The sequence below is a fragment of the Brienomyrus brachyistius genome, chromosome 16, assembly GCF_023856365.1.
Source record: "Brienomyrus brachyistius isolate T26 chromosome 16, BBRACH_0.4, whole genome shotgun sequence".
NCBI classification, from domain to species: Eukaryota; Metazoa; Chordata; class Actinopteri; order Osteoglossiformes; family Mormyridae; genus Brienomyrus; species Brienomyrus brachyistius.
Window position 1 is genome coordinate 19261059 of NC_064548.1, and position 22312 is coordinate 19283370.

General features: G+C 38.8%; 1 protein-coding gene across 1 annotated transcript in view; it reads right to left on the reverse strand.

Moving 5' to 3' along the window:
* Window positions 1-1975: 1975 nt before the first annotated feature.
* Window positions 1976-22312, reverse strand: part of LOC125710030 (dachshund homolog 1-like) — a 79663-nt gene continuing 59326 nt past the window's right edge. The window contains exons 7-11 of the mRNA XM_048979190.1: window positions 10604-10755; window positions 9926-10073; window positions 8493-8636; window positions 7064-7132; window positions 1976-4783 (exon numbers count right to left, since the gene is read on the reverse strand). Coding sequence (XP_048835147.1) covers window positions 4746-4783; window positions 7064-7132; window positions 8493-8636; window positions 9926-10073; window positions 10604-10755 — 551 coding nt within the window. The 3' untranslated portion in view covers window positions 1976-4745. The remainder of the gene's footprint in view (window positions 4784-7063; window positions 7133-8492; window positions 8637-9925; window positions 10074-10603; window positions 10756-22312) is intronic.

Consider the following 22312-nt stretch of genomic DNA (forward strand, 5'->3'; position numbering starts at 1 on the left):
GGGTGGAGTCATGTGACTTTTTCCAGATCCAATGCAGCAGATAAATTAAATAAGGGGCAAAAATTAAGCAAGCATACTTTCAAAAAAGTTCAGCTTGACTTCTTGCGAATAAACCAAAAGTTTAAAGGTTACCTTCAATTTCATGCCACATTATATTCCTCTGTTCTGTTTCTAAGCTTTTCACTTTCATTAAGTGCACAGACAAGCATGAAAGAATAATTACTGTGTAACGTCCAAACTCAGGCCTCCCGTTTCAGGCCTTTTACCTTCCTGTGGCCTTCAATGTCTGTGCTCCGCAAAAGGTTCATTTAGATAATGAGCCATGGGCCTTGTCGTGTAATTCTCTTTCTCCATTTCGTTAAAACACATTGTGTCCTAATTTGATTAAATGCCTTTAAGTTTATTCCCAGTTTGCTCAAGCTGTAAAACTTTGTCGGGAGGCCAGACCACATCTCTGGTCTCTGCTAAATTGGGGACACCTCAACCTGAACCAGTACCTTCCCTTGTGAGATTTATTTAACTTACTGTGTTTTCTACATTTGCGTCTCACATTCCCGGTTGAAGGAGATTCTAGCCGTTGCCTAAATTTAAGTCAGTATAGGTTAATCTTGCTCAGTGTATCTGTCGTTCAAGTAGTATTACCTTTTTAAAGCTTTTTTGATACAACTGTATTATTAACATGTAAGCTGACTCATATCAGTACCGGTGAAGCTGATTTAAAGGCACAGTTACAGATTCAATCAGCTGACTGATATAACTCTGAATAATCAGAATGAGAACCAATACCCACAAGGTTTCAACATTTTGAGTCTATTGTAACACATGAGAAATGTGAGAATGTTAGAAAAAAATGTAGCCAGGAAACACAACGCAAGAGGCAGAATATCTATGTGGAATAATACACTTCAGATGAAAGAGAGAGCTTGGTGAAATAGCATCGTTTCATCCAGCTTTGGGTGACAGCTGTTTTCCCATCAGGCTCTCTCACGCGCTCAGTATACATCAGGGGGTGAGAGTAGCTACAAGTTCTAAATGTCTATTTTATAAAATGGCATAAATCTTACTTTGAAGATTATTTTACGCAGCTACAGCAGATCAAACCATCAGATGTGACCGTTTTTGTCTGCAATGGCTATGTTTACAACAAATGTAGATCACAGACATCAGTCATTAAAAATGTTATTCCCCGGTATGTCATGTTTCTGTCATATTTAAGAGATATGGTATAGGTCAGAAGATTGTCCTTTTTTTAATTGCTTTTACAGGCACTTCTTAAACAGTGTTTCACATCACGCCTTCATAATCATTCGAATATTTAATACATTAATAGTTTATATTAATAGTATTAATATACATTAATAGTAGAGTAGTGATTCTCAAAATATAGAACAAGTATTCAACTTCATTCATAAAAATAGAAGGAAATTTCAAAATGTGCATGAAGAATTTGGAGGGACTTTTGCTCACTTTTTTCATTACTTTATACAGTTTTTCATCCATTTGTCCACTCATCCTAGTATATTGCCAACACACCTGGTTTTTACACTCCAGTAATGTCCTAAACGGGTAAATCATAGGCACATTTAGTTATTTGGTAACACATCTTTCTGAATCTGAAAGCCATATTTTTTATTACTGAATTAGCGTGACCTTTTGTAGTAATAGAGGAAAACAGTTCTCTCTCAAAAGTCATAACTGCTCTGAATAATTCTATTCCTATCATGAGCACTTTGAGGAAACTGGCAGAATTGCAAGTTAGACCATCTATGATCCTCCATTGACATTATTTCTATTTGATTATGCAATAATCGAGACTGAAGCTATATTTAATGTTGACTCACTTCTTTCTATCTACCCACCATACTTATTTAAACCATTGAAAAGGAGAGAATGACAAGGCTTCACTGAAATTCTATAGGCATAAATCAAATTACGGGCATGAATCAGATATTAACAAATATCAAACAAATGCATCTTACATGACACAGTATTTTTATTTCTGATTTTGTTTTGGAGTAACAGTAACTTATATAGCACATGCACGCATGCAAACAATTGCATGCATGCACACATTCATTCAAAATCCCACATTCATACAAACACATAAACTAAACTCACAATTGAAATAACAAAATTAAGTATTCTTTAAACACACAGACATCCTTGCACTGTAATACAAATAGAAGGAGAGCAATGCCATCATACATCCTGTAACTGTGTACATTTTAAGCATAAAGTTATTTATATAAAATATTGCAAATAAAAAAATACATTGGGCTCGTTAGATAGTGTGACTGTCACATTGGAGTTCACTTAAATTACAAAACAAATTAAGGTTAAAAAATAATGGTAATAATTGTATGACAATGATAATCATGAAATTAAAAGTAGCTGCCCAGTGCCTTACAAAATGTAAGATCTCACACGATTATGTTTAGGAATTACAGTACGCCATTACTCTGCAAAATTAATGATTGTAATTAAACATAGTTAGCAATATCCCTAATACTCTTGACCCACAGTTTAATGTCATGAATCCATAAGTTTTATCTTCATTGTATTTGTATATTACTTGCATTTCTGGAAATTAAATTCTGTTTGAAACATGGCTCTGACTGACTTTGAGACTTCATTTCATACATAACACTGACCAAAAGGACAGCTTTAAACATAGTACGCTTAGCTACTTGAAATGCTTAACCCAAGAGCGTATAAAATTTTAAGAGCAGTTTGTCGCTATTTTCAATGTTACATGCAGATTTTTTACTTAACCCTTTCAATGCTTTTATAACGTTAAATAACGTTAAATTATCAGAGTTTCAGTTATCCGCCATTTCAAGCTAAAAAATTCAGGGGTGCATTTTACCTAACAGAAATGAACAAGATTTAAAAGTACCTTGTCTATGAATAAAATTGGCTAAATGTACCTATATTTAACCAATATTAAGTGTTTTATTGCTGCTTAACTGCAAACACAAAAAAGGGAGATTAATGGATAAGAGGCCATGGAACAAGTGAACTGTGCAGTGTATAGCTACTGTAAAAAGTTAAAATGGTATGATTTATACTGAGGCAAGTTTTGGTATGTTATTCTTGTAAATACAGCTTACATGATAAGCTGGCTCTCACACTATACAAATATTTGGCAAACAATTCACAGCATAAGGGTATTTTTTTGATATATGATAAATTATCATATATCATATATAACTTTGCAGTGAAAGGGTTAAATATGTGAAATAAAACACTGATTCATATACTGACTATTAATAAGCTGGAAATTTGATGCTGATCAGCAAAAGCCTTCCTATAATGGCAGTTCAAGATTTGATGAAATATGTTGTCCGATTTTCGGTAGAACAGCAAACAATATTTCATGTTTTTGTCGTAAATGCTCATTGTAAATTATATTAAAACAAAAGCTTGAACAAAATACAGAAGACACTTAGGGAACAATCCAAGCAATAGGACGAGTATGAAGTGAATTTTGAGTTGGGTCAAATCAGTCCTATATTTATTTTTTATGCAGCATAATCGATAAATCATCATAATTTGTGGACATTGACATGCCTGCATGCATGCTGACAAAATGGCAGCTATTCTAAAAAGATAAAAATAATAACGATAATAGAAAATAAATATATTTATTCACATAATATATACACATTTTTTCGTTAGTAATTGTACTACACACATAAAAATGTTCTCTAGTTCTATACACACATACCAACTGTGACACTCAGCATTACTTTTCATCTGTTATATACAGCAGTAGCAAAAAAAAAATATGATCTGAGTTTTTAATTTAGAAAATACATCATTGAACTACTAGTTGTGCCCATTTCATCACTGCACTGTAAAACTGACAGTAGTTTTTCATGAAATCCATGGTTTTGTATGATGCTAGGTGTAGTAGGTACAGTAGGTGTAGAAGGTGTAATAGGTACAGTAGGTGTAGTAGGTACAGTAGGTGTAGTAGGTACAGTAGATGTAGTAGGCATAGTAGGTACAGTAGGTGTAATAGGTACAGTAGGTGTAGTAGGTACAGTAGATGTAGTAGGTACAGTAGGTGTAGTAGGCATAGTAGGTACAGTAGGTGTAATAGGTACAGTAGGTGTAGTAGGTACAGTAGGTGTAGTAGGTACAGTAGGTGTAGTAGCTATATTTTTCATGTAAAGATAAACCAAAACCTTTTCTTATAAGGATGCAGTGTAAAACTCTAAACTGCTAATCATTTGAGCCCTGATATCGCTCATGTTCTCAAACTGTTTTAGTCTTCCGAACAGGAAATTGTCATACGGCATACGGTGGATTTAAAAACAAAAAAACAAAAAACAGACCTTCTATTTACAGGAAAAGCACACTCACTCTATATCCACTGGCAGGATGCCCCAGGCTTTCAAAGACAACCTTCCATACAGCTGGGGATGCTACTATGACCATGATGAGAGTATCCTCCGAATGAGTATCTCAGAGAGACCATGATAGTATCCTCCGAATGATACTGTATGCTCCTCAAAGCCAAGTTAGTGCATCAGTGATGTTTTCGAATAGTCTCCTTCAAATGTGCGCTGTACTCACTCTTCAGAGCTGAGTCAGTACATCGCTGATGTTCTCAGATAGCATCCTTTAAATGATACAGTATGCTGTACTCACTCTTCAAAGCTGAGTCAGTACATCGTTGATGTTTTCATATAGTCTGCTTCAAAGGATACTCTATGTTGTACTCACTCTTCACAGCTGAGTCAGTACATTGTTGATGTTTTCATATAGAGTCTCCCATCTGTAATACAACAAATTAAGGTGTTAAGACACAAAGCATTTAGTCTAATCAAATACCTCGGGCGGGATGTGGCTCATTAAGTCAGCTTAACTGTAAACAAAGCACCATTTTTTGTTATATTTAGAAATGGAACATGGATTCAATTAAAAAGCAACATGATAGTGCAACATTGTTAAATAAAAATGGCAAAATATCACTATTTTAAAGGACATTACAATATAAATATTATACAAATAATTACAGTACTTGAGTTGTTTCACTATTAATTACTGGGAGATTCCGAGAAACTACAGTGGATGTGCTTCATATAAAGAATTTTAAGTAAGCTTTCCCCACTCTTTTTAAGAAGCATTACAATAAATGTAAATATTGTTAGTCACCTCCTACCCCATAACAAATTTTCAAAACGCAGCACCAGTAGATAATCAGTCAATTGTGAAAACACCACTAAATGTAACTTAGTTTAAGGCCCTATGGTGACCTCAGGAAATACCTAAGAAGCGTAAGAGGAAACAGCACATCAAGCCTAAATACTGATTGATATAAAAGGATTGACCTGCTGTTCTCAAATACAAAAGGCATTCTTCATATGAGGAACAATAAATAGATAAAGGTACATAACTGATTATAGCATTAATGCAATACTTCAAAAGAGAAGCACTTTCTTTTACAGGTGGCCATAGAACGGCCTGTTTCTTCAACCTCAGTAAAAATGACACATGAGAGTAATGCGTGTCTAAAATGGTAATGAAGGCTTTCAGAATAAAATGGAAAACGGTAATTGAAAACTGTCAAGAGTTGCCGAATATCTGTGATATTCGTTAGTACAATTATTAAAGAAATGCACAACATACTTTCACTTCACATGTAATATAACGTGGTTAAAAATATTAAGAAATTGATGTTTTTTCGTTCTACTCAATATTCTAATATTTTGCTGAATGCTACATTTCCTAAAATAAATGCTACCATGATACGTGACAAATTAAAGACAAAAAAAAAAAAAAACAGATGAACAGTTTTATTATAAATAAAACAAAGGGAATTTTTCTTGACTTTCCTCAGCATAAAATTCCTTTGAAAGATTAATTAATACAAGTAAATTATGCAAATTATGCACATGCAAATATTTCATGAAGACAATTAAGGGAACCATTAATTACTGCCTTTTTGCTTCATTGAGATTCACCCATTTAATTTTAATTTCACTTTAACTGTTTTTATGTTTAATTGTGCAAAAAAATATATATCTCCTAAATGGCAATGGAAACACTGGGAAAATTTCGTATATATTTATCTGTATGAACTCCAGGAATACATCAAGTGGAAAGTTCCTGGAATCAAATAACGACACTCCTCCCATGGATACATCAATGCGGAATAATGGGAGAGAGGTCCGTCATGTAATCCCACAAGTCCGCAGTCGGAAAATGCATTGCAAGTCCTTTCTTGGCATGGATTCAAAGACTGGAAAATCTATTAATAAAAGTGCAAGCAGTTAATGCTGCGGAATTAGACAGTGTGACACAAGACAAATAGAAATAATTAATTCTCTAAATGATTCTCTCATTAATGTGTTCTTTTACCACAGAAGCACAGTAAATGTATTACACAGCTCTTGCAGGCTTTTTAAGTGTGATGAGCTTCGGTTGTGAGCTTGTGTAATTAATGACAATATTCAGCACTTTTCTATGCCATTTCACGATAATTATAGTCCACCCATGACTGCAGAGTACTGCAGTGTGATATGAATTACTGACAATGTAGTTCAAATTAAATGGGCATACATGTGTCTTGTGTGATATACTATCCTGCAGTTTATTTTCAGAATCACGGTCCACAGCAGTCATATAAAAATCATTATATCCTGTTCATTCATTATGAAAAAGACCTACAGGCTGACTAACAAGTGTGCAAAACATTAACCGAAAAAAAAAAAAGTTTCATGGAGCTGTACTGACTATCACAATTCAGAATTTTCCCAAATAGTTTCAGCCTCTCACAAAAAACGACAGTATATCTAAAGACAAAGGCGTGTCAGAGTGAACTGAGGAACATGATGGAAAAAGACTAGAGAATAAATTGCTGTATAACACTGAAAAAATGTACATATATTTCCACACAAGTACAATATCCGGACAGATTTACTCTGACCTTCATCTTGACTTGAGGAAATTGTAGCCCAGATGGCAAGGTGCATGCCTGAACAGCAGGCTGAGATAAAATAAAGCTCATTCACAGCGGCATGAAACAAATTTACAGCCTCTTCAAAGCATGTACCTTGTATTGTCCTTTCAGCATCTGTTCTGCCGCTACTGTGTTCAATCTCAATGTCTTGGGTCAACGAGTCTAGGGATAGGGAAGGGTCAACAATACATAAATTAAGAGAAAAATAGCAGTTTCCGATTATTCAAACATAATGACATAAATAACTGAATCTGTACTGCCATGCAAGCGCTGTCTTACAGCGCTGTTACAATGTAGCAACGGCACTGAAGCGGAACTGAACATATTGACTCCTAAATAGGCATTATTTTGAATAAATAAATAAATAAATATACAAATAAACAAACAACAACAATGACGATAATAATAATAATTTCATAGATTGTTGCAATTTCATTGCAATTACAATAATAGGTTAGTTTTTACGGCATGTTTTGTTGTATCACAGTACGTCTCGCTTGTTTTAAAACAACTGACACATTGCCTAACAAACCCCTACTGTTTACATAAACCATCATCTGATGAGAATTAACAGTCATATACACATTTATATTTGTTTTTGTTCTATTCAGTGCTCTTCGCACCATTGTCCTGTACCAAGAACAGCATCAATATAAGCTGGCGAGAAAACATTTAAAAACACAACATAATACGGACAAAACTAAGTAATTCATCCATCTTCCAGCTACTTAATCAGTACAGTGTCTATAAATAATGTTGGGCAATATAGCCGAACCAGAGCCTGACTGCCCTGTAGGCTGCACAGGCGATCGACTAAAGTGCCATTTGATTAGGGAGGAGCAAAAGAGCGAGTGAAAGAAAATCAGAAGAAATACTTCTGCTTGCATCCTGTCACATGATGGTTCCTCACACCCACTTTTTAATACTTCGCCACTTTCTGCTCTGCTGACATGTACTGTTCATAATGTAAATGAATTAACAAATTTTGTTTTATGCTGCTCTGGGTGTGTAGGGGGGGCAGAACACCCCTGAGTCCAACAATAGACAATGAAGAAGGAAAAGGGTGCATAGCCAGCTCAGGAAAGAGAGTCAAGTGACCATGATTGTTTGTGTTCATTCAATACATCTGTCCCTTGTTCAGGTCTGTAGGTGTGCACGTCTGTCCCAGACATATACCCCGATATTCTCCTTATTATATGTAGGCCTCTACTGCACAATCTCTGTGTAGTTCTTGCTCGCTGGTGGACCTGGCAGCCACTTTTTTGCCACTGTGTTAACCCCTTTAGGAGCCCCTGCACACCCCCCAGGAGGGACGCCCAGCACTCTCAGCACCGGCTCGCTAAGCCATGTGGCTTCCTTTGTCTTCCTCACATGGGGATAAAAGCAGGACTAGGTACAGGAAAGGGGAAGAACGTCTATGGGTTCAAGCCTGACTTTTATCCATCTGATTCATGAATGAGATATAAGTGTGCAGCTGCCATTCAAACCAGCGAAGTCAGGTAACGCAGATTAAAGCGCCGACCGTTTGCAGATCTTAGGCTCGGCGCTGGTGGCGTCTGCTTCAGCATCTGCTCCGCATGATCCCGCCTTCTGGACTCGTACTCCAGTGCTTCCTGTAGCTTCCTCTTTGTCTTTTTCTCCTTTTTTAAGCGTTTATGAAGGATCGCTAGAGAGAAAAACAAGAAAGCAGCCCAAGCTGAAGACTGTCACATCTCCTCTTGGTGTGGACCACAAACTAAAATGTCACCCAAATAATATTACTATAATATGACCAGGAGATCCTGCACTTTAGTCTAAGTAAGTGGTATCTCAGAGGTGACTCCCTGTGGTCTCACGCTCATGGAGGTCAACCAGCTTTGATCCTTTCACACACACAGTGAGACAGAGAGCTGTGACTCACATTACGCAAAATTACTACCCAGAGCTTTTCAAATAAGCTCTTTAAAAACGAAATCGAAATTTCATAGAAAATGAATGACGCGATGTGCACACACACTCATTGCTCATTAAAGTTATGGTTAAGTACACCAGTCTGGACACTCCTGCTTATAGTGCATGTGTTTGTGTTTTGCCTACGTTATTCACCCGAGGCAATGGAGTAATACCGTACTTATGAAATATTGAAGAAGTGTTGTCAAATGTTCTCAAATTTTATACTCTTCAGAATAGCCCTTTTCGCTTCATTGACAGCACTGCAGACTCTTTGCATTCTTTCAAACAGCTTCCAGATGTAGCTGCCTGGAAAGCTTCTCCTACAGTCCTGAAGGAGGTTCCACAAGTTCTGTGCACAAGTTGACTGTCTTGCTCTTACTCTTCAATCTAACTCATCCTAAACCTGCTCTATAGGGTTCAGGTCGGGGGATTGAGGGGGGCCGGGTCATCTGTCACAGCACTCCATCTATTTCCATGTTCATAAGACAACACAGTACTTTCATAACCTTTGTGTTTGCTTAGGGTCATTATCTTGATGAAAAACAAATGACTTCTGACTGGTACTGTAGTTGAAAACCAATCATTCCAAATGACCCTGTGATGCTAAGATACTAAATAACGTGAAACTTTTGTTTACAAAAATAAATCGTTCAGGAATATTCAAGTATTTACAATTAGACAGTCAAGAGTGTGCTTCCATTTACAGCCAATCTAAATCATTAAACTTGAAAGTGGAAATCAAGCTTTACGACAATAGTTCAGTAAAAGGAGTTACAATGTAATTATGGCAGAATACTTTTTTTATTGCTTCCATTATGCAAAATCCATGTAAATGAAAAAGAAATCAAACAGGACTGAATTACACATTTTTAGTTCTGTATTTGCTATATTTCTCTTTTAATTATCTTGGAAGTAAAGCAAATTGATGCTGAATTCCATGGTTTGCTTTTGTGTTGGCAATCTGCCTCTGATAGTAAAGACTGATGTTTCCCTCCTGTGGGGGGGGGGGGGTGGGGGGGTTACCTCTGTTTTTCTGCTCCACTGCCAAATGTTTCTCCAGTGTCTCCCGAAGCTCCCTTTCTCGATACAGCTCCATCTTCAGCTCAGTCTTCTCCAGCTGCACCTGCTTTTCTTGCGCTCGCGCACTGTCAATGGCGACCTTCAGAAGCCCCTGGAGATGTGCTTCAAGAGTTTAGCGCTGTTCCATAAATAATTACAGAATTTATGAAATGGCCCGGTGAATAAAAGTAACATGAATGTTTTCTTTTTGTGGGGGTGTGGGACTCATCAATTTTACCATAGCTAGCTTATGTCCCAGTTCTGTCTTGCATTATAGGTATCCATATATTACAAGCAGCATTAAGTTTAAAAATCACTGTAATTAAATTGGTTTGAAGAATTTCTACATAAGTACAAACAGACTCAGGAACAGCTTCCTCCCACGTTTAAGGAATAGACAGCAATAACTCGCAGTATTATATCAATCACCGCTCTTATTTATTAACCACGGTTACTTTAATCTCAGCACCTTGTTTTCATACTTGCATGCAACTGTAATTTGCATACGCATTTTATCTATATTATAGTTCACTACAAAGGAATTCTTTCCTTTGAATCATTGAATCCTTTGAGATGATGACAAAGAACTATAAATACACATAAACAAACAAACAAGTAACTGTATGGGAAATGTGGGTGTACCTGTATGTTTGTTAGTAGTGTCTCGATGGAGGACAGGCCGTCGGGACAGATGAGGGGGGAGGGGAAGCCGGGGGGTAGTGCCTGTCCAGGTAGACACAGCCTGTCATAGCAGTCCCTCACCTCCGGAGCACACAGGGGAGCCTCATCATAGCCTACGAATGATAGTGTTCACAAACCCCAATCATAGGCGGCCTAACGCGCCCCCTCTACACAGGATATACTTCGTCTTCATCAGAACACAAGTGCTTTGACTTCAAGTCAATCTAATGTAGCCAGATAAAAAAATAAGGGAAAATTTACTGTTAGGGCCCAGGAGAACTGAATGTGGCAGATTTTGTGTACACCGGTATTGTACGCCATTAAAATTGCATGTTCCCTTTATAATGGGTTGCAAATGACTAATGAGATCCCTCATCTGTTTCTAAACAGAGCTTGATTATTGATGCCATGTGTACTTTTAGTGCATTCAATTACACAAAAGCAATCAGACCTCTGGTGGGAAAAGCTATTACGGGTCATTCATGTTTTTAAGGCAGCGTTCGTACACAAAGGCACGGTCCTTGTAATGCAGGTTTACGCCATGCAGCCCACCTGGGCCATTTGGATGAACACTTTCTTTCTCTGGTCTGTTACAGACCATGATTAAGGTCACACAGCCTTAAATTTACTCATTTAATCCCAGCATGCACAGCATTTATGACAGGGAAGATCGCTAACTGGAAAGGAAAGGTGAAAGACGGTCCGAAATTAAACGCAGTACATTAGTAGGTTATTTGAGAACATGATGAAACATTACAAAAATTTTGAACTGAACTAGTTTTCACACGTTTGTTTGTTTCATGTCCTGTTTATTCACATGCAACGTGAATCAGGGGCATTGCTAGAGATTTTGGGCCCCATGAAGGCTTATCATATTGGGCCCCCCAGTCCAGACCAATCCAGGTGTTTTCCAAATTTTCTAGACCATATATCCCTCAGGGGCCCTTGGAGTCGCCCTAACTTTCCCTTGCCTTACGGTATCACTGATGTGAATACAAAATCCAAGTCAAACAACAAGGGATCCCGGCACTATTCACCAATGTCCGCTAAGCCCTAAGTCAGTCGAAGTATTACTGTAAAGCACCTGTAGGCGTCACTCCATTGTAGTGCAACAAATGGCCTTTACATCACCAGTTTTCATTTTGATAAAATCTGGCATGTGAATTACAAATACCTCCCAGAGCTCAGAAATGTTTTTTGTTTGTTTATTTTAAAAGATCTTTTTTTTGACATATAGCATGTTTTCTATACCCAGGGGAGCAAAAGACGATGAGCTGTAACGTTTTTTTTTTTTACATCTAAAAATCTCAAAAATAGTATTTTTTCACGGTGTGGTAAAACCCAACTTTTGCATAAGTTTACGTTTCTTTTGTGTAACTCAAATGGAATCTTACAAACTATATATTTTTTACTACTACTGCTTTTGGTCGTGGAGCAAGAAGTATTTATAATGAAATGCACACGTATCTGTATTAACATCAAACATTGACCTGTTACTTGATCCCCTTCATGAGATAAGTATAAGGCTTTTTTTAAACAAATAAATAAATGAAAGCTATTTGAGCTTCAAAAAGGTATGTGGGGTTGGGCTAATTTTTTTTCGCTAAAAAACTTTTAAAAATGTGTTGTTATTCAAGGAGGTGTAAGAGTTAGCCTGCTCTGACACATCAATCACGCTCTGTTTTAGTTTGCTTATTTCATGTAAATAGCCTAAACTCTGCATGTACATCAAGTTTTGGGGGACGTATCAGAGAATCTCTCCTTTGTCTACGAGATAAAACTTTAGCAGCCCTGGAATTTAACAGATTAAGAGATACTATTCGTTTTAAAGTCACAACGTGTTATTCTTTCTTTGATCACTTTAATCATGCAGTATTTTGATACCAAATTGGGATAAAAGTCCAAGTAAAGATGCTTAATAGAGACCTTTAGCATTCTTTCCTGGTGGCAAACAACACAAGAGCCACTGATGTTTTTTTTGATCCGAATCGATCCGATACCAAGGTTGGTATTACTGATACCCATATTTGGAGCTGGCCCAACCCTTACGGTGAAGGTTCCTGGGGGAGGGGTCGGCTTATACTGTAATAAAAATTTGCCGATCATTCCATTTTCCCAGTCCCTTACGGGTGGCCCTGCCTGGTAGTAGTTAATGCCCTGCTACCTATAATAATAAAAACATTTCAATTGCTAGGTAAAGAAAATCTATTTTTTTTCATTAGAATCGATTCTCAAAATGAAACATTCAGTATCGATTCCCACATCCTCAGCCACCATCTCACTGGGAAGCAGATGGAGAGGAAAAGCCAGGACACAGTGCTACTCGACTCACTCCAGACGCAGGATAAAAATATTGTGATTTGCAATGTTTGTTTTCTTTCTTTTAAGTCTAAAACCTTAAAATAAGGATCCATAATCCAACTGGGACACCAAGCTCAGGTCCACTGTCCCCGAAAAATGTGACATTTTGATCCAAGATGTTCAGAAAATACAATTAAAGGGTTGAAATACAAACCAGAAATCATGTTCAGCTTTTAGATTTTGTCTTATCAGTCTTTATGATCTATAGACCCACGTCTGTCTTTAATAAATTTATTATTATTAAATAAATTCATTTAAAAATCTTGCATAAACACTTTTAATCCCTGGAGATGATGTTATAAAGACAGATGCACAGATGGTGGCTTGAAGGTAATTTAAAGAATGGCTTCCTAAAATGGTCCACAGAGGCTAGTTATGACCATATGTTTACAGAAACAAAAATAGATAAAATGCAAAAGACATTTGAAACAAGAAAGCTAAGTCTTACGTACATCCCTACCTTATGCAACCACTGACTCTCACTACTTACACTCTTATTTCCCGTTACCACAAGTCAGTGTTGTTCTCAATAATCAAACAGTAAAAAAAAATGAAAATGTAATAAGAGATATGAAATTTATTTGCGACCTTTTAAGGTTTATATTTAACAATCTTTCACCCTTTTGTCCCTCTGCTGTTCACATTGCTGTTTATTTAACACAATGCACCCGAAATCACAGACGTGAGCTTAACTGCAGAGACAGATGCTGGACTGAAAGCAGTGGAGTAAGGGGCCTGATCCTGTGTAATGCGTTTCCATGGCAGGTGTGGAAGCTCATTGTGTTACACTGTGAAATACTAATGAAATCCTTTCAGGTCGACTGTGTCACAAACGGAATCTCACTGTTTCCGCTGAACAGTATGAGCCGCACACGAATGTGAAACAGATGCCATGTGTCCAGTACAGATAAGCCATGATTCCGAAAACACATGACTTACCATGTCCACTGTCCTCCTTATTATATAACCTGAAATATTCTCCTCACTTCCCCAGCTGTATATAAGAATGTATGTTTATAGCTATAGATTGTATTTATATTTTACAAGTTAAAGGCAGTGTTAATTTTGGCAAACATTTTAAATTTAGTTTTAGTCTTAGTCACGTACTGAACATTTTAGTTGGATTAAAGTCACATTTTAGTCTTTTGTTTTTGTTTTGTTTTAGTTGGTTTTAGTCAATGGAACTCAGGTTTAATTTTAGTCTAATTCTAGTCCATTTTTTAGTCGTAATTTTCTCAGATAGGTTAATGATACTGAAATGGATTTCGCTGCAGGATATTTCTCCTGGCGGTATAAATTCCTTTGAGAAGTCAGCACACATAAGCGTACCGTACACATAAGCGTACCATATACATAAACATACCGTATACATAAGCGTACCGTATACATAAACATACCGTACACATAAGCGTACCGTACACATAAGCGTACCGTATACATAAGCATACCGTATACATAAGCATACCCTATGACGCTGAGTTATCTAGGCTGAGAATGTGCTACTGACTTACCATACTTTCATACATAAAAATGAATGCCTAAAGTTTGTTGGAAAAGGTGCAATACAATCATATTTCCTTTAATGGTAATATTTTTTTCAGCATACATCAACAACAAACACATTTTCCCTGTTTCATTTTTCTTATTAGCTCATTAAAGCACCCATCAAATTCAACCGTATGCCAATTTTATACTGTAATATTTTTTGTTATTAGGGAATCTAAACGCCTATCAAACGCCCATTTAACTGTGTTCAAAAACTGTTTTCACAATTTACAATAGACCTTCTTCAGAAACATGAATAAACTAAATAATACAGTAAAATTGCTGAAACGACAAAAAAGAGACATTATTGTGGCATTAATAAGTATTAATGTTATGTGACTTATCCTTCTGTTCACCAGATACAGTTTACTTATCTCGGTTTAGTTTCAGTAAGATACATGTGTCAAAGATGACCCTTGCATGCGTGTGTGTCCCTGAACACTAAGAACAGTTCGTAAACAAACTGAACTTTGCACACCTTTCTAAATTTCTCCCTCGGGTTTCCTCTCACCCCGTATCTTAAACTCTCCTTGGTTGTGGCTCATCGGCGGACCCATTGCCAGTCGCAGCACCTTTTACACCTACAGGATTTAGAGATCGACAGGTCCACATATTTAGCCTGCTAGATTGCACACGGATTTGCCTCAGATCTGAAGGTTTCGTCGGCAATTTCTAAAAAACTGTCGGCGATGGAAAATTGTGGCTAAAATCATGTAGTATGAAAGTAGCGTTAGTTATACTGGAAGCTGGAATTTGCTCAGGTAGGCAACAAGTGGGAAAAACAAATAATTCAATGAGAAAGATGCATGGACCAGTGTTTTGAGATGGCTACTGTGATCTGGGTTACCTGTCCAGGGTGTTATTCCTTTTACCCGAATAAATACACCTGGACACGAGAGTGACTTTTTGCAGTTTTTCCCTTTACTTATATCCCTGCTCGCCAAAGCAAATACACATGCACACCACAGACCAACCGCAGGCACCTTCACTGGCCAATCAGACTGTATGTACGTATGAAGGGTAATCAGGACCAGGTCGCGCTCAGATTCCTGTTTCAGCTCTTCTAATGACACCGCTGGCTGCAAGGGTGTGTAGAGCATCCGAATGAGTTCAGGTTCGGCATCCCCCCCAACCGGTGACACAATATGTGTGGGCACGTCTACCGAACGTGAAAGGAGGTCAGTGACCACATTGTCTCTCCCAGGGGTACATTTCAGATCATAGTTGTACTGGCGGAGGCATTCGCCCCATCTGTACAGACGCAGGGGTTTATGGCCAGTGCCTGACGCTGACAGCAAAGTAGTCAGGGACTGATGGTCCGTGCGAAGGATGAAATGCCACCCATAGAGGTAAAGGTGCCACTTCTCCGCGGACCATACGCAGGCAAGCTCCTCGTGCTCACCCACCGAGTAGCGTTGTTCGGTGGGCGTCAGGGCCCTGGAGGCAAAGGCGATGGGCCTCTCCACACCATCCTACTCCTGTGACAGGACTGCGCCAAGTGCACGGGCGGAGGCATCGCAGGTCAAAAACACCAAGCAATCAGGGTTAAAGTGAGCCAGAACGGAGGGCGTTCTAATCTCTGTGCAGACGTTCGGAGCAGACGGGGTGCCAGGTCTGTGATGGCGGGGCAGCTGGGGTGGAACGGTACACCCTGGCAAAGTGATTTAGCTTAAAACAATTCCGGCATTGTTGACCTCTAGCAGGGCAATGAGGAGCTTTGGAATGGTGTGACCTGGAGCCACAGTTGCTACAGCTGTCCAAACTGCTCCGATTGTCCTGCCGAGCTGCACTGGAACACCCATTTCCGAATGCGGACCGTCGTCGGCAGAGGAGGGGCTGACCTGAGTGTGGTAGGTGTGCACGTGCTGCTGAGCTGGACTGTCTGCGAGTGGGCGGGCACTCGCCAACAGAGAGGAGCATTCATTGGCTACCTCGACCTGCAGCGCTATTTCCATTGCTCTGTCCAAAGTCAAATCATCGGCTTCAAGCAGCAGTTTTTCCCCAGTTTTGTCACACAACACCCCTTCGATGAACTGATCACGAATTATCTGATCCTGCAGAGCCCCATAGTCACATGAGCGCGGCAGATCCTTCAAGACAGTGACGTAGTTTTGAAATGACTCACCGGGTCCCTGCAGTCGCTTGTGGAGTTTGTACCGCCGGAGTAAAGTCCGTTTATGGCTGGTGAAGGGGGCCGTTAAGAGTGTCACTGCCTCCTCGTAGGTATTAGCAACACCCATAGTACTAAAAATCCATTGCCCTTCCATGCCCAGACAGTGGAGAAGAATCGCTAATTTCCTCTTGGTCGATAAATCCTCATAGCCCAAAGCGGCTAAGTATACTCCAAAACTATCTAACCACGGGGGGGGGGGGGGGGACTCTGGAGACCAAAAGGAAAGGAGCGGATGGTGGCAGGCTGAATTTGGCCTTCCTCGTCGCCAAATGTCATGCCGTTTACCTGAATAAATACACTTGGACATGAGAGTGACTTTTCGCAGTTTTCCCCTTTACTTATATCCCTGCTCAGCAAAACAAATACACCTGAACACCACAGACCAACCCCACAATTCCCATTCCAGTTTCCTACATAACACAAGGTTACCTGTATTTACTCATCAGAGCATAACGAACGTTTTGCCTTAATTTCCACTGTCAATGATTTTTTTTTTTCATTTATGCTATCGTTCGAATGTAGTCATTAAATAAAAGCCGGTCAACGAATATTTATCATCAATATTTTCGTTGCCGAAATTAACACTGATTAAAGGGTGTAATAAAAAACTTTTAAAAAGTAAAAAAACAATTAAAAAAAATCAATGATCACAATAGTGATGTTCCATTCTTTTCTCCATGAGACACCGAGACAGATCAGAGCAACCTTTGTAGTAAGAGTTCAAGCTCAGTCAGTCTCCCCCAAAAGAAGAATCAACGTTCCAATCATAGGGGCAGAGTTCCGAGTGGGCCACACACTGCCCCCCCCACAAAGACCATGACTGACAGAGTAATCATATTACCTCTGGGTCTATGGACAAGCCCCTTAACCCTGACTGCTCCAGGGACACTGTTCAACCCTACGATATGACCCCATGTCGTCTTCAACTGTATGACACTTTGGAAAAATATATAAACAAACACGATATTATTAAATATATCCAGGTCGGGTGCCTCTGACTGCAAAATGCAGCAGTTCCTCAGGTTCCATCACTATTTTGGTGTAAAAGTCGGTATGTTAATTTATTCAGGATCAGAGAAATGCTTTGCTCTAAGAAATCCAAAGAGTTTCCACTTTGCCGAGATTAAAGAAGGTCCCTAGTGTGTCTACGAAAAGGTTTTGTTTAGAGTACTATGTTTCAGCACCCAGAGAACGTGGAAAAGGTGATCATCATAAAAGATATTTCTCAATTAAAAATGAACTTCATTGTAAAATTATTCTTTTATGAAAAATAAATTATCAGATTAAATAAACCAGTTATTGATTCTGTAGTGTCATGATTCTTTACTGTGTTTTTGTCCTTATTTTAATGCTACACACACACAAGTTTCCATATTTTTTACAGGGAAAACAAAGGGAACGCCACCATTTATTGTAATTTATTGTACATGACAGCGGTTATGAGTCGTTACTAGTCATAAACATTTCTGCCACATCTGAAGACCTCTCTCTGAAATGTCATGCTTCAGACGGAGGATCTTCCTTTATACATTCAAGTCTCCTTGGAATAGCTATAGAAAATAAGCGTTTGTCTTTCTCTTTTAATTCCCATGTAAGTAGAGTGTCAAGTGTATTTACACTTGTTATAAAAATTGAAAAATATGCTGTAATTACATTTTCACTATATAACACCACACCCCAACCGCAACTGTTTATAAACCCAATGATCTGCGCAGAAACACATCCGCACAGTGATTGTCACACCGTCCTACACACTCGTCTGCAGTGACCTACGCAGAAATCTGCACAGTGATTGTCACACCGTCCTACACACTCGTCTGCAGTGACCTACGCAGAAATCCGCACAGTGATTGTCACACCGACCTACGCACTCGTCTGCAGTGACCTACGCAGAAATCCGCACAGTGATTGTCACACAGTCCTACACACTCGTCTGCAGTGACCTACGCAGAAATCCACACAGTGATTGTCACACAGTCCTACACACTCGTCTGCAATGCCCTACGCAGAAATCCGCACAGATATTGTCACACAGTCCTACACACTCGTCTGCAGTGACCTATGCAGAAATCCACACAGTGATTGTCACACCGACCTACGCACTCGTCTGCAGTGACCTACGCAGAAATCCGCTCAGTGATTGTCACACAGTCCTACACACTCGTCTGCAGTGACCTACGCAGAAATCCGCTCAGTGATTTGCACACTGACCGGCACAGTGACCTGCAGGGCGTCCAATAGCAGACGACCGCAGCTAAATGTGTTTCGGTGAGGACAAGAGGACGTGTTAAAGTCATTATATGGGACTTGAGACTCACTGGGGAACCCAGCCATTGTTCTGTTCTGATGACCGCCAACACTGGCAGCAGTCCTGGCTGTATGTACTGAGAGGCTTAAAGAAGATAAAAGGAACAAAAAAAGAAAAGAGACACAATTGTAAAGTTTAACACAGCAGAAGGGTCAGATGCTCTGTTAAACCCATATCACGGGACAGACGGAAGGAGCCTAGTTCACTTACTTAAGGGTGTCTAACCACCCTGTGTTGAATGTGTGGAAATTGGTTTTGATAACATTATTCATAACACTGGCTTCACACTGCTTGAATTAATCACAATCCATTTACAGATGGGAGGAAGCTGGAATGGTATTTCCAGTTAAAGAGATTAATTTTTAAACACCTAATTGACAGGCTGGGGTTGGAGAGGATAAGCAGCGCATTTTCTGTCCTGCTGCAAAGTCAAGGTGACTGCAATGAGCACTAAAGCTCTCAGCAGAGGAGTGAGCCCCCGTCTTCGACCCAAAGCAGGAATTTCCCCCCACCCCTTATCCCTTCGCTATGCCTATTTAACAATTATTTCACAGTTCAAAAACATATGCCGTACAATTACATACTGATAAAACAGCTTAATGCACCGGCGAGTCAAATATTTCATTTTCAGTGTTTCACATTTCACTAAATTCCGCTAAAATTATATTAATTTCATTTTGCTTCCGTGTCCAAGAAGAACCCATGGAGAATAGTATTATGACAATACATTTAAAAATTGTGCCTGATGTTAGAGAACATTTCTGTTCCAATATGTGTGTGTGTGTGTGTGTGTGTGTGTGTGTGTGTGTGTGTGTCTGTGTGTGTACATATTCTAATAGTACAGTATTCCTAATAATAATAATAGTAATAATAACAACAGCAATACTACTACTACTACTACTACTACTACTAATAATAATAATAATAATAATAATAATAATAATAATAATAGCAGCATTCGTTGAGCGAAGTTTGCTCAAAATCAAAAACAGGTGGACATTTCAGGTCCATTAAGTAAAAATCCAGACCAGGGTTTTGTTTCAACCAACCAGTTGAGTCCTCTGTGACTGTGGCTTTTTATGCTCAACTGGTTGGTTGAAACAAAATCATGGTCTGGATTTGTACTTTCTGAATCTGAAACAAAAGCAATGCCATAAGTCATTGTTCACCACCATTGGCCACTAGAGGCTCTGATTAAGCATGAGAGTTATAACCCTGTTCTTCTGATAACAGCCACAGGACATTTTTTCACAAGACATTTCTCGTTTTAACAACTTTTTAATGTTTTTTTTTTGTTAAGTACCTGCATGCAGCCTCATTGTCAATGGTATTGCATTCAAATGACTTAAACAGAAATAATATAAATAAATGAACACAGACTCACACCTAATCATCTCACTCAGAGGATGACACTAGCTGAAGAATAGTGCCTTCCGCACTTTACAGACAGAAAAATGCACATTAACGCCACTTCCTGCATTAGTTCCCCAAGGGTGCTGCATTTAAGCGCTAAGCACACCTTACCGCTTAGCTTCAAATGTCTTACAGCCAATCTGTAAGCTGCATACTACTGCTGATAAGGCACTAAAAGCACTCTCCACAGACCGGAATTGCTTAGCTGACCACAGCACATTCACCGCCTCGTCCAGCCCATTCGTCTTTGCAGAAGCGATCATTCTGACGCATTTTAAAGTGTTTTAAAATGAAAAGCAGTTCTCTCTGTGTAGCATTCCTAAAAAAAAAAAAAACACCCTCTGAAAATATATTCTCAGCATGCGCTATCTCACAGAAGAACAAAGGCCCAAATTATCTCCGACGTCCTGAAGACACGAAAAAAGTAAAAATATAAACCATTTGCGTCATCAGCAGTATATCTTAAATGAGATCTGGAATTTAGAATCATACTGCAATTAAATATTTGGCACACCCTCGCTTTATCAGGAGGCACTAACATCAGAAGGCCTCATCTACAGGTCACAGATTTAAACTTAAATCAAATCAGCATGTGGAGGATACCAGCATGCACCCTGGCAGGACACCTTGTATTTAATGCTGTAACAATATGTCGATGAGTCTATGTGTGGGCCCTGCAATTGACAGAGATATTCTTCAGGGTATCCGTCTACCTCGCACCCGATGCTACCTAGATCAGGTTCCAGAATCACCAGTCAACCTATCAAGATCCTCCACCGGATAAGATGTGCTGGAACAAAGCATAACGTTTGGACAAAGTTTGCAAAGATATAAAATATCGTAAACATGAGACTGTATTTTTGTAGTTTAATCATGCATGTGGTTATGTAATGCATATTGGCTTCTATGGTCGTTCTTTTAACTTAAAAAACTTGAGCAAACCTTTTATAACTAATGATGTAAAACTGATACTGCATATTATGTTTAAAACGATGGAACTCAATAATAATTATCATAAATCAGGTACAGTTGCTCACTTGCAGCAGGAATTAAGGTCAGTAATAGAAGCCATTAGCTCCATTAAACACAGTGAGCGGGAGATCACAGACCCATTGCAATATCACAGACATATTAAGCCATGCATTCAAATACATACATCGGGGTGCTTCTGTGAAGATCTACCAAAGATACATCCAAAATCGGCTGTTTTTCATACAAATGAACTGTTAATCCATTCAATGTCAGTATCCAATACCAAGGTGAAATAACCTCTGTCTTCTGCCAACTTATTCTAACTGTAGGTTAAAGACAACAAACAAAAACAAGAACCACAAATGGATACATTAACCGGTGACGTTTTAATAGCAAATTCCTCGTGTTGTATTCACTTTTCAACAATCAAAATGATCAAAATGCTGCTGCTATTACCAACCGCAATACTTAGTGGCTGAATCCAAAGAGGGCCATGCAGTATCTATCAGCAGCTTTCAGGCTATCTGTGGTTCAAGGCACTTTAATGAAGAACCACATGCCTTTAATTAGCCCTTTCACCAGTCCATTTTATTAAGCCAAAGTCTGATGAAGTCCGACCCTGTCCTTTTACTTAAACCAGTCTATTTCACCATATCCTAGTTTACATACTGCATGTAAACTCCATTGTTCAACTAGATTTGGTGCTGTCAGAAACGACAGCATTGTATTCCTCAGACAGCCCTGTCATTGGATCAGGCTATCTAAGTCGTACTCATCCCACACTCACCAGCTTATACAATTTCTAGAAGTACTGGATGGATCACTCGGAAATGTGAGAGTATTTAAATGTATTTTTACCTGAACGCTGAGAGTCCATCTTGTGATATGAAGGTCTGAA